This window comes from Theobroma cacao, chromosome 2, assembly GCF_053813885.1.
Source record: "Theobroma cacao isolate CCN51 chromosome 2, ASM5381388v1, whole genome shotgun sequence".
Lineage (NCBI taxonomy): Eukaryota > Viridiplantae > Streptophyta > Magnoliopsida > Malvales > Malvaceae > Theobroma > Theobroma cacao.
This window is the reverse complement of record NC_142640.1, coordinates 5,479,322-5,493,951: the sequence shown is the minus strand read 5'-3', so window position 1 is coordinate 5,493,951 and position 14,630 is coordinate 5,479,322. Positions and strand designations below refer to the sequence as shown.

The window sequence follows — 14,630 nt, the reverse complement described above, 5'->3', positions numbered from 1 at the left end:
TTAGAGGTACTGCACCCTCGAAAACTCTATGCTATAGAAGAATCACCATTTGCATTGCCTTTGCAACGTTGCAGAAGAAAGGCAGGGCTCAATCATCAAGCCCAACAGGCCTTATAAAGGAGTTAAAAGGAAGGGGCAAGTAGTCTGTTAGAGCTTCTGTCCAGTTCCATTAGAGCTTTATCTTACTCTCAAAAAGTGGCCCAACAGGCCGAATCCCAATCTAAAACAGGGTTTTCACAATCCTTTGCAAAAGGACAAGAACCTGAGCACATGGCATCACGCAGTTTAACAATAGAAAAAAACATTGAACGAATGAACACCAAAAATTGCACAAACCGAGATGTATTAACAATTCAGCACCACGGCAAAATTTTCGAGAAAACCAACCCCACCCACTAACCCAAAAAAGAAAAGGAAAGATCTTAGCTCTCATGGCTAACTAAATAATACAAACCCAAATTCTATACACTAACTAACGGAAAGTTCTAATTATTGTTTCCTCACTAGGATATGTAGAATTTGAGTACCCTTTTTTGTGTTACATGTAAATGCCAATGCATTTGAGTTGCACATCGCGAGGTAACCATCTCCCATCCATAATCCCAACCCCTCTGAAGAGATTTAGACCTAAGACCTTAAAGTTGAATCTCTTTATAGTTGGAATGTCTCCTCCCTGAGAATTTTAGTATGGCGGTGGTGGATAGAGGCCAGGAAAAGGACCTGCTCGAAAAACAGAACAGAATTTCAGTACTATATTTAACATGCAAATAATAGTGTCATAAGATGTGTAACATATGACAAAGTTACCTGGGGGATAATATGGCGAGGCTGGTGGATATGTAGCTGGAGGATATGCTGAAGGTGGGGGAGGTGGAGGGTACGCAGAAGGTGGGGGAGGATAAGCAGCTGATGGAGGAGGATACGTGGATGATGGATATGCAGGGTATGCAGGATATGGTGCAGTTGCATATGTCGTAGCTGGTGGTGGATAAGAAGACACAGTTGCTTGCAGAGGAGCAGTGTATAAAGGGACTTGAGGGGGAGGAGCTGCATAGGGTGGTGCGGATGGAGCATATGTTGTGGCTGGGTTCTGAAACAATCCAAATAACCATTTAGTTTCACTTATTTGAATAATGTCAATGAGATGGAGAATAAATTATACTAAGATGGAGCTTACTTTGGCATTTGCATAATGCATTATGAGCCGTACCTCTCCTGCGTATCTGCAATTTCAGAAGCACAAGAGTCAGTAGAGGATCAAGGATGTTTGCTAAAACACTGCTTGTAACACTAATACCTGAGGGAAAAATCGCATACCAAATGTTAAAATAGTAAATTATATGTGTTTCTTGGTGTTTATTCTGTTTTCTACATAAATTCAGACCTTTTCCTTAGCTTTCTGGAAACAAATTATCTTTTAGATCTCTATTCTGACTAATATACATATACCTCACAAGCAACAATCATTGCACAAGAAAATATTGGCTGTCAAGTTAATATACCATTTATAAGTGTATCTATAGTAATTGAGAAATCATGAAAATAAAAACAGAAAGTTTTCAGCAACTAAAAAATATGAAATATGATGTGATATTTCATTCTTTTACGTCATTTCCCCAAAAAATGAGCTGCTGCAACTTATAAGTTTTTCAGATTTATTTGGTTACCATCTAAACCTAACTTCATTTTTCATATCAATAAACTAACAAGGCAATGTTACTAATTGGGCTTAAAACCATTTCTTCTATTGAAATAACAAATAATATTTTGGGATTCTCAACTGTTATTGACTGGAAAATTAATAGAACCTCAAAAATTCAAGCATAACACAGCTTGAAATTATAATCAATCTGATTTGTCAAAGCCTAAACCTGCAATGTCCACAAACCTAAAGACAAGATGCTATTTGACATCAAAAACAGTACACAACATCTTTGGTGCAAGGCATAGTAGAATTAGAAACTCGACTAGCAATATCTTTCTGTTTGAGGACAACTGCCACATGCATACGTGACTATGAGAAAGAAACCTATTTTACTCGACCAGAGAAAGTGGAAGCAATAATGTTTCAGTTTTAACAGTATTTATAGTACACAAACATAACATTATTGCATCTGTGAGTTCTAGAGGTTCCAGAGTAAAGTGGAGAAATATAAACAGGGTTTCATAGCCAATATTGCTACTGTATTCAAAGTGATTAATCTAATAGCTAATTTATAAGACAGCAGGAACATCTACCTCAAGTGCCACTTATTATATTATTCATCAAAACATATCGTATTCTAGTACATGCTAGAAAGCACCAAAGTGATTTCACTTCCAATTACCTGCCAGTTTTAGTCTGAAGCGACCAAGGACTATCATCATAACCCTGAGAGAGAACCTTCAGCAATTGAACCCTGCAAACCAAAAATCCCAACAAAAAGACAAAAAATTAGAACCAGAAAGCAAAAGGAGGGTATCTTCAAAAGCCAAATATTAGAATAAATTAAAGACGAATTCTTACTTTCCGTTGCCAATAAAATCATCGTACGTCAAAGTATTGCTGTTCCAAACCACGACATTTATCTCTCTAAGCCCTTCAATCAGCGTGAATGTAAATTTCTCTTGGAATGTAGGCGTTTTGCCACCATCTTAAAAGGAAGAAAAAAAAAAACCCAGATTGAAATTAGACCTCAGAAGTTAATTTCTGACTAAGATCCCAAATCCAAGATCCTAATATACCTGTGCAGGTCCTTGTACGGTACTTGGTGTTACCATATTCAAGGCAAACGTAGGGATCTTGCCTTGAAATCCATTCAGTATCCTTCAATTTGTTACAGCCGACAACTGCCAAACCCAAAAACCAAAAAGGAAAAAAAAAACCCACGTCAAAATTAACCCAAAAAAAAAAAACATGACAAGAAACAAGAATTACCCAACAAAAAATGAAGAATAACTTTTAAATTTGAAAATCATACCAGTAACCTCAAGAAGCTGGCCTTGAATACCCGAAACCGACATGGAATGATAAGAAGAAGAAAAGTAAGGAGAAGATGGAGGTTGTTGCGATGAGAATTGGTGCATTGACTTGCTCTAGAAAAGGGCCGCCCTTTTATAGAAGAAAAGCAAGTAATAAAAAAGTTACTGAGAAAATGACAGAAAGCCGATTCAAATCTCAGAAATTTGATATTAAATAATACGCGTGATAATTATTGAATCATTTAACGGCGTTCATGGTGGTGCCGTGGGCTTCCTTCATCTTGTTCTTGGGAATGGATTATGGATTTTAATTTGAGGCCACTGTTAGCCGACTCATTTACCCCCCGCGAAAATTATTCACTTCTCCAAAGCAATAAACTCTGATCTCATTGCACCGTAAAATCCTCTCTTCTTTTGTTGATGTTGAACGCGTTAAAATTTTGTTACCGTAATTATAAAAGGCCTCTTTGTTCTTCCTGTTTTGCAAAATTAATTCAAAAAATTATTGCTACTACCATGTTAACTTTTAAAATCGGAGATATTAAATTATTGATAAAGATTTTTATTTGATATATGTTTTGAAATTTTTTAAAATTATTTAAAAAAATTAAAATAAATTTTTATTTTTTTATTATTTCACTCAAGTTGTTATATTTTTATTTATACTCAAATAGATTTTTATGTTTAAAGATTGATTAATTATTATTAATTAAAATTTTTATTTATCATTTTGATACTCACATGATGTTGATATGAAAGTGAAAATGTAATGCAATTATATCCTCGTATAATATTCATAATATTTTGATTAATAATACGTTATATGAAATAATAAATAATATTTTTAATTTTAAATGATTATAATATCAACCTTTTCGCTCACTTAGAAAAAGAGAAATAGGACTGTTGATTTAGTTAAATAGCGGTAGAATAGTTGTTTACGTCACCTTCAAAAATAAAAGCGGCCAACTACATAAATGTTAAGAAATTTAAATGCGAAAAGCTAGCAATCTTGACGACAAGTTTTGTTTGCATTCGCCTCTTGTTTTAGGGTAAAGAGATGAATGGAGCGACATACTATTAAATTCCATATGGATGGATTGGTATGACTAAGAAATTCGATCCAATTTGAATATACTAGGTTGACCATATGATAGTCACCATAAGATATTGTAAACAAATCTCCTCGGTTGCACGATTCCAACCTATGAATGGGAAAATATATAGTAATTTCTTAACGACGAAGTGTAGGCTATGGATTGGGACGGAAGCATAATCCACGTGAACAAAGTGGACAAGAACCCGGTCAAACTGACCTTGTCTGGCCGAACGCTGAGCGTGTGTTGATTGTTCAGGGTGCGATGCAACCGCGTACAACAAGACCAACGCAACAAGAAAAGTGTTTTGAGGTTTGAATTCCCTCTCTTGCAACTATCGATTTAAATTTTAGTTCTTTTTTTTTTCGGATAAATATCACATTTGACTAAAAATGTTTAAATTGTCATTGTGATAATAAAAAAAAAGGATTTAATACATTTTGGTTATTAATTTATTAGCTCTCTTATTACATATTATATTTACGTCAAGTTGTTTCACAATATCATATGATTGTACAGAAAACAATGAAAAGCACGACAACAGTGAAAATAACTATGGAGCCCATGTTTTAACTTCTAAATACCGGCAATGACTACAAATACTTGATAAAATGTAACGAAAAACTAATTTTCTTCACTGAGTAATGAAACAAATTCCATTTAACTTTGATTCACAGATTAATGCAGCAATTATTCTACCGGCGAGGGATGGCTTTTTGATTAACAACAACCAATGAGCCAGAACCAGACCGTGTTGATACAAATGAAACGAATAAGATTTGAACATTACTCACAGGCACGTATATAACTTGCAAGCCAATTTATGTACACAAGGTTGACATCTGCCTCCACTCTATTCACTTTCATAGTCTTCATCATCTCCAAAAGTGAAAACAGATGCGTCAGCAGCCATTGCCTTAAATTCACTTTCTGAGCTGGAAACCTGAACACCTGCAGCAGCAGCTTCCCCAACAGCATCCTTTCTTGGCTCACTAGTGGCATGCATCTGTTGGGCGTTTGCATTTCCCAGAGAAACCTGTTCAGTAGATTGCACCAAACTTGCAACTTTATCTGAATTGGAATTTGTTTCTGGTTTGGAGGTGGCTGAGGGCGCAGCTGCTCCCTCTGCAGAAGCAGCCTTGTGCCGCCTACTCTTTGATGAACCAGATTCTTCTGCCTCACTATCTGAGAACACATCATCTTTGTCATTATGTCCCGGGTCTTTATTTTGATTTGATGAGGCTGCACCTCCATCAGCAGATGCAGCATTGCTGCCTGAACTTTCATCTGGCTTAGTAGCAGCATTTTCAGGCTGGGGCTTTGTCAGAACAGTGCCATTATAATCTACTAGCACAACCTCAACCTGGAAACCTGGGGAAGGCAATTTCCTCTGCACATATTACCCAAAAGGAGGAGGTAACATCAGAGAAAACAAGTCATGTTAAAAGAACATAATTAAAATTATCCCATCATAACACGATTCATGCCTTACCTTGTCAAACCAATCAAGATCACTGGTATTCAGAATTTTTCTGTTTTCTATCATTGTTGTGTTTAACCAACTGATAAATCAGAAGGACAGAATCACAAAAAAACCAGTTACAATTCATAAATATGAGTCAAGGGGCTAATTTAATGCAGATGAAGCTAACTACAAACCAGTAAAAATCTCCTTGGCGATCATGAAAATGAATTTTAAAGTCCCCAGCCAACTCAGTCAGACCAGGTTCCCCAGGCAAAGCAAAGACCATAACTCCTTTCTTCGGTGCACTAAACCAAAAATCTTCTGCCTGTGAAGAATAATTACATGCACGATACTTGTAATTGGTACAAGAATTTTCCAGAGCTTAAAATGGCATTTTTCAAAAATATAGGTGGTGATCATATTAATTACATAAAACAACCAAACAGACATACCGAGAGATCCTTGGTACGTGGATGCTTCTTTGTGAAAAAGAGAACACCTGTGAACAGAGAAAGTATGGAAGTTAATGATAATTTAATCTTGGCTGAAAGCTAAGATAGCTCTAATGTGACAATACAATGACTACATGTCAATTTCTATTGCTTGGAGTGCTACAAGTAAAAGAATGTATCTGAAATTTTAATTTGCCATGAAAGCTCAGAGCCTAGAATTACTGCAATTGTTAGTTAAAACATTCCTATCCAGTCCCACAAAGCCGATACAAAACTTGTGAGCAAAACAAGTCTTTGCAAGTGAAGCATTTCCCATGATTTTCCATGTCTCGTACCTCTTTGATTAAGTAGCTTAATACAAATAAAAATGCCTCTGTATTAGAGCTTTAACCAGAGACAACCATTGCATCAAAGTTTGAGTTTATACCTTTAACATAAGGAAGCAATTGAACTCAATGGTGACCTTATGAGATTGTCACTTGGTTGTTATTAGGAAGATTCAAATGAAAAATAAGAGTGACTCTACAGCTATGTATTTTAAACACATTTATGCCAGCATCATTAAATAAAACCAACACCAGTTGATAATAAATATTGTGAGATACTTGTGAGTGCCTGCAGCTCTGAGAGGTTGAGCGAGAAATCTCATCTTCAAGTCTATCCTAAGGAATTCGTGTATGCATTAAATAAATCTTAGCATCAATGGACACACCCAAAGGCACTGAGAAGCTTAGCATAAGTACGCAATGGGAGCACAAATCATCAATAAAATAAAGAAACCTATTTGCAGACCAAAAAACATGCCATACCATTATGATCAGAGACAGTGATTGATGGTCTGATCCAATAAGGGCAACGATGAAGCCGGAATCCTCTAAGCATGCACCTGCATAAAATGTGGTGTCAGTATTAATACAAAGACCAAAGATGCAATATAAACATTGCATAGCATAAAGAATACCTGCGCCCAGGTTGGTTTTCACCATTGAAGTATGTTAAGGTGCGTTCAAAGTATTTGACATATCTCTACAGAACATAACAAGAACATATATGGCAATCATATAAGATATAAAAAGCTTGCCAAAGAAGAAGAATCCAGAAAATAAAATTCCTCAAAGAATATCACTAGATTCAATTGCTCACAATTTGACTTGGCAGAACAAGCCCCTTTCCATCCACACATCTTTTCTGGTTATAGTAGTCAACTGACTCTTCAGCAGTGGGAAAGAACTGCAAAGGGATAGCAAATGAGTATATAAAAACAGAACCAACAATTGTGACCAAGAAATGTGAAGCTACATTAAATTCACTAGCATATCTTCAAGAACATGTTTGTTGAGTCAAACCTTCAAGTATAGAAGAAGGCTAGAGATCATCAACCCTGTCCTTGCCATCCCAGCTTTACAGTGCACAACCACAACATTCTCAATATCCTCCTTCAGCCATGAGTAAGCACTTTGACAAAATGATATTATCAATTGAATTGGGGGGCAATTGTGGTCATTGAATGGAAAACTAGCCACCTGAATAAAAGGTTCATTATCAAATGTAAGATGATGGCAGATGTTGATTTCACATTGGTCATCCTACAGTCAGTTTTAGTTGATTTGATTTTCATCAACAGGCTGTATTCGCTGTTATGCATTCATCAATGGGAAACAAAAAGTAGTGAAAATTCATCAAAGTTTGAGTGGAATTTGACTCTTCCTTAAAATTATCCTCTGCTGAAGACTGATTTTCATCATCGAGTAGAATAGACTCTTCCCCATACTCTCCTGAGGGATTCCGTCGACAAATAGTTTAACAAGAAATTAGTGCCTGATTTCATCTTCTTGAGTTAACTTATTTTTGTTTCTGACTTGTTCCACAAGACTAACCAAATGGGAAAGTCTTAATCTTTTTCTGATGCCAACAGAGAGATATGATATAAAATGGTTAAGAGATCTCTGAGATAATAAAATGGGTTTCTTTTATCCAAGTTAAACGACAGGCACGTGATAAAAAATGTAAGAAATAAGCTGAGGTGAAATATTCATAGTAAACATATTCCCAAGTGAGTTCCCATAACAAATCACGGCATACCTTTCCTTCAAATAATGACGCATCATATAGTCTCTCAGAGCAAAGGTTATATACTTTGTACTTGTCCTGCATATAGAAAGTCGAGATTTCAGAACCAAACAGTCCAATGCATAGCAACAGGGCAAGAATGAGCATACACATATACATATGAATTAGTGATAAATGAGCCCCTTCAATCCCAAAATTTTCTGTTTAGCAAATATAAAGGTATAATGATTTTAACTGCTCCAGTAACCTCAGCCAATAAGGTTTATATTGAAAGAGAGGTGGATGTGGTGGGAAAAGGTACAGGCCAGAAAGTTGACCATAGACTCATAAAGTTTTTATTTAAACAAAGACAATAGCAGGCCTGGAACAGAGCAGAGTTAGAGCTGAGTTAGTTATCATGTCCAAACAGCTGAAAACATATAAAAAGAAGAGGCAAGTATAATTACTATCCACTAGTATTAATCAAAATCGTTAGTCCAGTATTTTGACGAGATGTTCGGCCATCACAAACACCTATAATTGCACAGTCTAGTAGGATGTTTAATATATCACAAATAACTGACCAATCCCACCAAACACAAACTAGACCAAGTTTTCACTTGTTTCAGCTTTTGAATTCAGCACAATGTTCCTGCTATCTATATGAGGAAATAAATGGCAAAACTCTGAGAAAGAAATAGTTTCACAAAAACCAATTCGTCAATTAGTCAATTATCATATGCAGCCATCAGAAGACAAAATTGATATCTAACATTAGTAAATAGAAAACACACACATCATGGGAGATTAAATCAAAAAATAATAAAAAAAATGATGTAAGGAGTCGAAAATCATAGACATGTCAGTACCTTGTGATGGGTTTCAAAAAACTTAATCACTTCTTCCATGTGATTTCTATAGAAACCCTGCATCATAATTAAAGAAATTAGGCTACTTATAAGAGGATAGCTAAACTAAACTATGGATTAGCTTAGCTCACCTCAACATATCCAAAAAACCCAGAGCTCATGTCACCGGCAGGGAACCCCATAGCAATTATGTTCTCTGTGATGTATGTCATATCTAAGTCAAATCCTCCTTCCTGAAGAGAAGTGCATAGGTAAGTTTAAAAAAATTGAGATACAAATCATACTATAAACAACAATAACAAGATATAGATATCACATATGAGATTCTTTTTTTTTTTACAAAATATATATATATATATATATATATATATATATATATATATATATATTGAGACTCATCTCTGTACTAAAGAACTTTCCACAAAAAAGAATGCAACCCATGATCCTAAAACAAGAAAAAAAAATTCAAAACTATAAGCCCTACCTGGTATCTCCGTTTATTCTGCGAGACAACATGCCGAGCCTTGACCTGTACAGCTTTCACTGCATTTTTTGATGAGTCAACTATGCCTTTTGTAATTGTTCCAAGTAAACCAGATTGAGCTGCTGTGGAAGTTCCATCAGAACTATCATTAGCAGGAGGAGATTTTGGTGAAGACCGCAGTCCTAGCCCACTAGTAAACCGTGCAAAAGTTGATTTTCCAGCATTTCCTGTTGGTGAGTCCTCTTGTGAGGCAGCAAATGGCTGGGGAATTTTTAAATTTTTAGCCCATGATGACAGCTTTGATGGTGCTTCATGTGTAGAATTATCTGGCCCTGGATCTGTGGCAGCAGGAGTTTGTACATCAGAAGCTTTAGCAGGAGGTGGACTTGACAAGTCAACAGGTCCACTATCCATTCTGCCGCTCTAGAGGTCTCAATAATGATTGAAGGTCAAAAGTTCAAAGCCCCAGCATATAAAACACCACTTTATTGTACTTGCAATTACACTGCAAGTCTGCAAGCATAATGCTTTAAGGTCAGCTAATATATATAGTAGATGCTATAACGAACATGCACTTCTAGTTCTTCGTGCACTAAGCAAACAAAAATCACGAATTGCTAAATACCCATATTGATTTGACCTAATAATCAAACGAAAGTATATAATGCGGAGGAAATGTATGAAACATAATAAATTAGCCATGTGATTCTTTTAGTTTTCTCTAGTTCACATTTGCCTTGTAATTCGTGGCATGTCTATGTCTCACAAAACAAAGGTGCCAGAAAAACATAACTAAATTAACCCAAGGTATAGCGCTAATCATTCTTGGCATGTTTAATTCATGCATTCAATAACAGAAGACATTAATATTACCAAATCAAAAGGCAGTGAGGTGCAGCATGTTAGGCAAGCAAATGTTCCTACAGCTTTGAAGCAAATTATTACAGCCCACAACCAAATTTAACCAACTTAACATGACATCTAATTTATGCAAAGTGTTAATTTGACTGCTCTAGAAATTAGTAAAAAACAGCAACTAATGTAACGATTTCAAATGTAGGATTAACAAATTATCAGCTTAGCACTCTGATTACTTGCTAATTAACAAATGATAGTCACTATTTTTCGCTCCAAATATCAAAAGACTACTTTCGATTGGTATTTACAAGTACATTCCAGTCTTAAGTATTTTTTTTTTGAAAAGTAAGTCTTCAGTATTTAATCAATATCAAACTATAATTTTAGCTCCCAATTAACACATATTACCAACACCCAATTTAAAAAAAAAAAAGAGTAAAATCACATTTCAAAAGCAAAAACAGTTCAAAACCTAAAGCCCAAATGAAATGAAACCAACGATCGCCTAAAAAGGATTTGATTAAAGAGATTGAGATGTACGGAGACGATCTTACCTTTGTGTCGAGAATAGGGAAGAACCTGGAGCACGGGATTGCAAAACTGAAGCTAAAAAAAGCTAGGGTTACAAGACTTAACAAGGGGACGAAGAGAGAAAGAAGGAGACTGAGACTGGAATTTCGTAATTTGAAGGTGTAGGTTTTTACGTCAGTTCACGTGCTTTCCGTGGTCAACGCATTGTGGACCGCTGATTTGGCAGAAACTGTATTTAAGATTGAAATTGGACGGTGGGAAAGTACGTTTCGCAATTATAGATCTGTGTACGGTTCCTACAATGAGACATCAGATATGGTCCGCTTGATGCTTTTTCAGATTTTCGTATGGGCCCTACACGCCTTTTCCTTAATCCCTCTCAGCAGTAGTATTAACTTGAAGTAGATTTTTTATCCAAAAAAAAAAAAAACTTGCAGTAGATTTTCTTTTTTGGAGCTTTTAATTTTGATTCTTGAAATTAATTCTTTGCCCTTTTTTGTCTACTTTCAATAGTTCTTTATTTATTTACCTTTATATATATATATATATATATATATATATATATATATATATATATATATATATATTTCAAATTAAACTTACACAAAATTAAAAATTATCCAAAAAAATATGAATAAATTAGTTCATTTCTTTACCATTATTTACTTTGAAAGAGAACCCACATGCCAGAGGAAAATGTGAGATGGAGATTGTGTCCTTGGCATGAATTGCCAGTATTAAACAATTACTTAGCATAATAATGTGGAATTTAATATATAAATATCCACGCCTCTACCATCATTCATCACTGGATTCAGACGTTTTGTTGATATTTATACTCATAAAAATCGTGACACAGCTGTATGAAATATCTCCATTGTTGATTCCTCATAAAGCTTGGAGGGATGTTCTAACAAGCAAAACTAGGGTATCATGGTGATAATAAATATAAAGCAAACAAGAACCTGGACAATTAACCACGATTAATGCAAATGGAATCATTAAAAATCTTCTGTATATTTACAACAAAGGACCCTAAATTTAGAGGCATTGAAAGTTTCAATATGCTGTTTAGATAAACAAGGGATGCACCAAGGCAGCTGAATAAAATCAAGCAAATCGTCTTCTCCTTGCAGATTGCAGCCTCCCTCCCTAATGTTTTGGGTCATTAAGCAGGAAAAGTTTTTCCTCCACTGCAATCTTTGTCTGCTTTTCCTCCTTGATCCGAGAGAAATCTAGTGCTGCTCAAGCCCTGCTGATCCTTGTCCTGGCTTGTGGCCTGGTACTTGTAGCTGGACCTCGCCTCAATAGTTTTACTCCCAGTGGGTTGTCCTTGCTCTGCATCATTAACAACAGTAAAACAACATGAGGACACGCTTTAAAATAGTAATGGAAAGTAGTGAAATTCCAATGCAGATCATAATTTTACCATTCGGCAAGTTCCAGTTGCAAGGTCACAGATCGGATACTCCTGAGGGCAGCAGCTGTAGTGATCATCACAGCAGGTTGCAGATTCCAGAGGGCAGCATCCCCATCCAAAGCAGAATTTACCAAACTCATACAAGCAGCAGCAAGTGCTTCCTTCAGGGCATGAGTAGTAATCATCACAAACAGTTGGGGGCTTCACAGGAGAAGGGGGAGAGGGGGAAGGTTTAGGGGGGTTCTGCCCTTTCTTGATTGGGTATGAGGCCATTGTTGCAATACCGCACTTGCCGGTGGAGGTGCCGGCTACATTACGCTCCATCCTGATGTATCCATTCTCTCCCCAGTCAGGACCCCATGAATTTTTCACTGTCCAATAATCCACACCATCTTCTGTGCCATAGCCAACAGCAACAACCCCGTGGTCTAAGTTTGTACCGCAGTGCCCAGTAAATACACCCTGAAATCATTGCATTATGTTATATGCTTGATGATTAAGTCACTGCAAAGAAAATCGGTTTCTCGTAGACATGATCAACAAAACAGCATGATATTCTCATTCACATATAGAACAAGTTACAATGATTATAATAAAGTCAGGGCACAACATTTCTACTTCAATTGAAATCCAGCAGCAACCACACAAGAACTAACTCCAGTTACCAAAAATGTTGACTAAATGAGATGAATAGCATAACTATAATTGTTAGAACCAACCATTAATCTCAATACACTAATACTGAAAATAGAAAGCCAGAAAATAAATGCTACTATGTGATTCAACTATTTACCGAATGGTAGAGTTGGAAGGGCCTGCCACCAGCTTCAATGGCAACGCTAACTGGCTGATGTGCCACAGCCTTCTTCAAAGAATTCTCATCATTTTCAGGGACATCTTCATATCCATCGATGGAAACAACACGGGCATTTTTCTGCAAGGAGAAAATAAAAAAATTAGAAGAAATTAATCAATCTGAATGGAGAACAAGTAACACCAGCATAAAAGTTTCTCACTGAAATTGAAAGAAAACGATCTCAATTCCCACTAACCCTATTTGGATCACATGTATTATCAGAAGCACGGTATGGGTAATCCTCTTCAGTGTCAATGCCACCATTTTTAGTAATAAAATCAAAGGCATTGTCCATGAGACCTCCATTGCATCCCTGGTTATACAATCTATCACAGTCCACCAGCTCCTGCTCCGACAAAGAGATGAGATCACCAGTTACAATCTGATTTATCCCTTCCACTGCAGCAACAGTTGAGAATGCCCAGCAACTCCCTTCATTCGAAATCAAATTAATCCTTCAATAAGTAATTATAGAGGAAATTGTAATATAATAGTTAGAAAAGAAAGCCCAAATATTCTGAAAAGCAGCACGATAACATCCCTAATGTGAATCACAGATCATTGGACTTCCCCTGCATGTCCTTGTATTAACATTAAAATTAATAACGATAAAATCCTTGATTCGTCTACTTAATCAGGCCTGTCAAAGTTGCAAGGATTCACAAGTTCTTTCCAAGATTACTTGTAAAATTTTCCACGATAATTCAATTTCAGGCCTATCTAATAGAAAACCCCAAATCCAATAAATTCAAGATGTATCCAAATCAGATCCTAAAACCAGATAAAAGACAAAAACAATTCCCCTATATTTTCTAGTATATAAGATAAGATAAATCACAAACAGACACGCATCAAACGTCAAAATCATATCTTCCCCAGTCAACTTATTAACAACATTTTTCAAAAAAAAAATGTTCATATTCCAAAAAAAAAACAAAACGTCGGAAATTGAAAAAAACTTTACCACATTGGCCCTGATCCTTGACAGCCACAACGGCACCTTTCTCCCTCCAATCCACAGACTCAGGCAATTTATCACCAACCCTAAACACATACCTCTGGCTCTTCTCCTTCCCTGCGAGCCTATGTGACACGGTTTTCCCATCCAACCTGGCCCCCAAGTACATAGCCTTGTATTCTTCATTGGTCAAATCCGCAAACCTGTTAAGACCAACCTTGTACGTGCCGTTAACAGAGTTATGTTCCTCAATAAACTTGAGGTTATCCTTAAAGATCTCAAAGCGCTTTTCCTTCTCGCCCAGGCCATTGTAAGCTTTGCCATGTTTCACCAGCCAAGTCTCGTACATTCTCCGTATCTGGGTCTCGGTTCTTTTCTGTTGTTGTCCTCCATGCTTGAGATCATAGTCGATTATGGACATGTCCAACGCTGATGACAGAGTTAAAGAAAAGAACAGCATGACAAAGAAGATACGGGAAGGTTTCTTGAGAAGAGCCATGGTTTCGGTTCGTGCTAAAATGGGAGATGAAACGTTGATGAGGGACAATGGGTTAATTTGTTGGTATTTATAGGAGAAGAAAGATACAGGAAAACTGCGTTGAAGTTGGAGTTTGGAGTTCGTATCTGTCA

At 36.3% G+C, this 14,630-nt stretch overlaps 3 protein-coding genes across 3 annotated transcripts; all 3 read right to left on the bottom strand.

The window, feature by feature from the left end:
• Nucleotides 1–326: 326 nt before the first annotated feature.
• Nucleotides 327–3,122, bottom strand: LOC18607984 (Calcium-dependent lipid-binding (CaLB domain) family protein). The gene is made up of 7 exons (XM_007042434.3): nt 2,961–3,122; nt 2,725–2,829; nt 2,507–2,633; nt 2,328–2,399; nt 1,178–1,223; nt 808–1,090; nt 327–720 (listed from the first exon to the last, which is right to left on the bottom strand). The coding sequence occupies exons 1-7, from the start codon at nt 3,064–3,066 to the stop codon at nt 683–685; spliced, it is 777 nt and encodes a 258-aa protein (XP_007042496.3). The 5' UTR covers nt 3,067–3,122; the 3' UTR covers nt 327–682.
• Nucleotides 3,123–4,686: 1,564 nt separating this feature from the next.
• Nucleotides 4,687–10,962, bottom strand: PEN2 (PTEN 2). The gene is made up of 13 exons (XM_007042433.3): nt 10,790–10,962; nt 9,378–9,890; nt 9,025–9,126; nt 8,894–8,950; nt 8,058–8,123; nt 7,322–7,498; nt 7,119–7,205; nt 6,937–7,001; nt 6,785–6,861; nt 5,976–6,022; nt 5,718–5,848; nt 5,551–5,620; nt 4,687–5,448 (listed from the first exon to the last, which is right to left on the bottom strand). The coding sequence occupies exons 2-13, from the start codon at nt 9,789–9,791 to the stop codon at nt 4,912–4,914; spliced, it is 1,830 nt and encodes a 609-aa protein (XP_007042495.3). The 5' UTR covers nt 9,792–9,890; nt 10,790–10,962; the 3' UTR covers nt 4,687–4,911.
• A 787-nt stretch (nt 10,963–11,749) lies between these two features.
• LOC18607982 (cysteine proteinase mucunain-like) lies at nt 11,750–14,630 on the bottom strand. Its single transcript, XM_007042432.3, has 5 exons — nt 14,007–14,630; nt 13,239–13,474; nt 12,980–13,120; nt 12,196–12,648; nt 11,750–12,104 (listed from the first exon to the last, which is right to left on the bottom strand). Exons 1-5 carry the CDS (start codon nt 14,497–14,499, stop codon nt 12,012–12,014), a joined length of 1,416 nt encoding a protein of 471 aa, XP_007042494.3. The 5' UTR covers nt 14,500–14,630; the 3' UTR covers nt 11,750–12,011.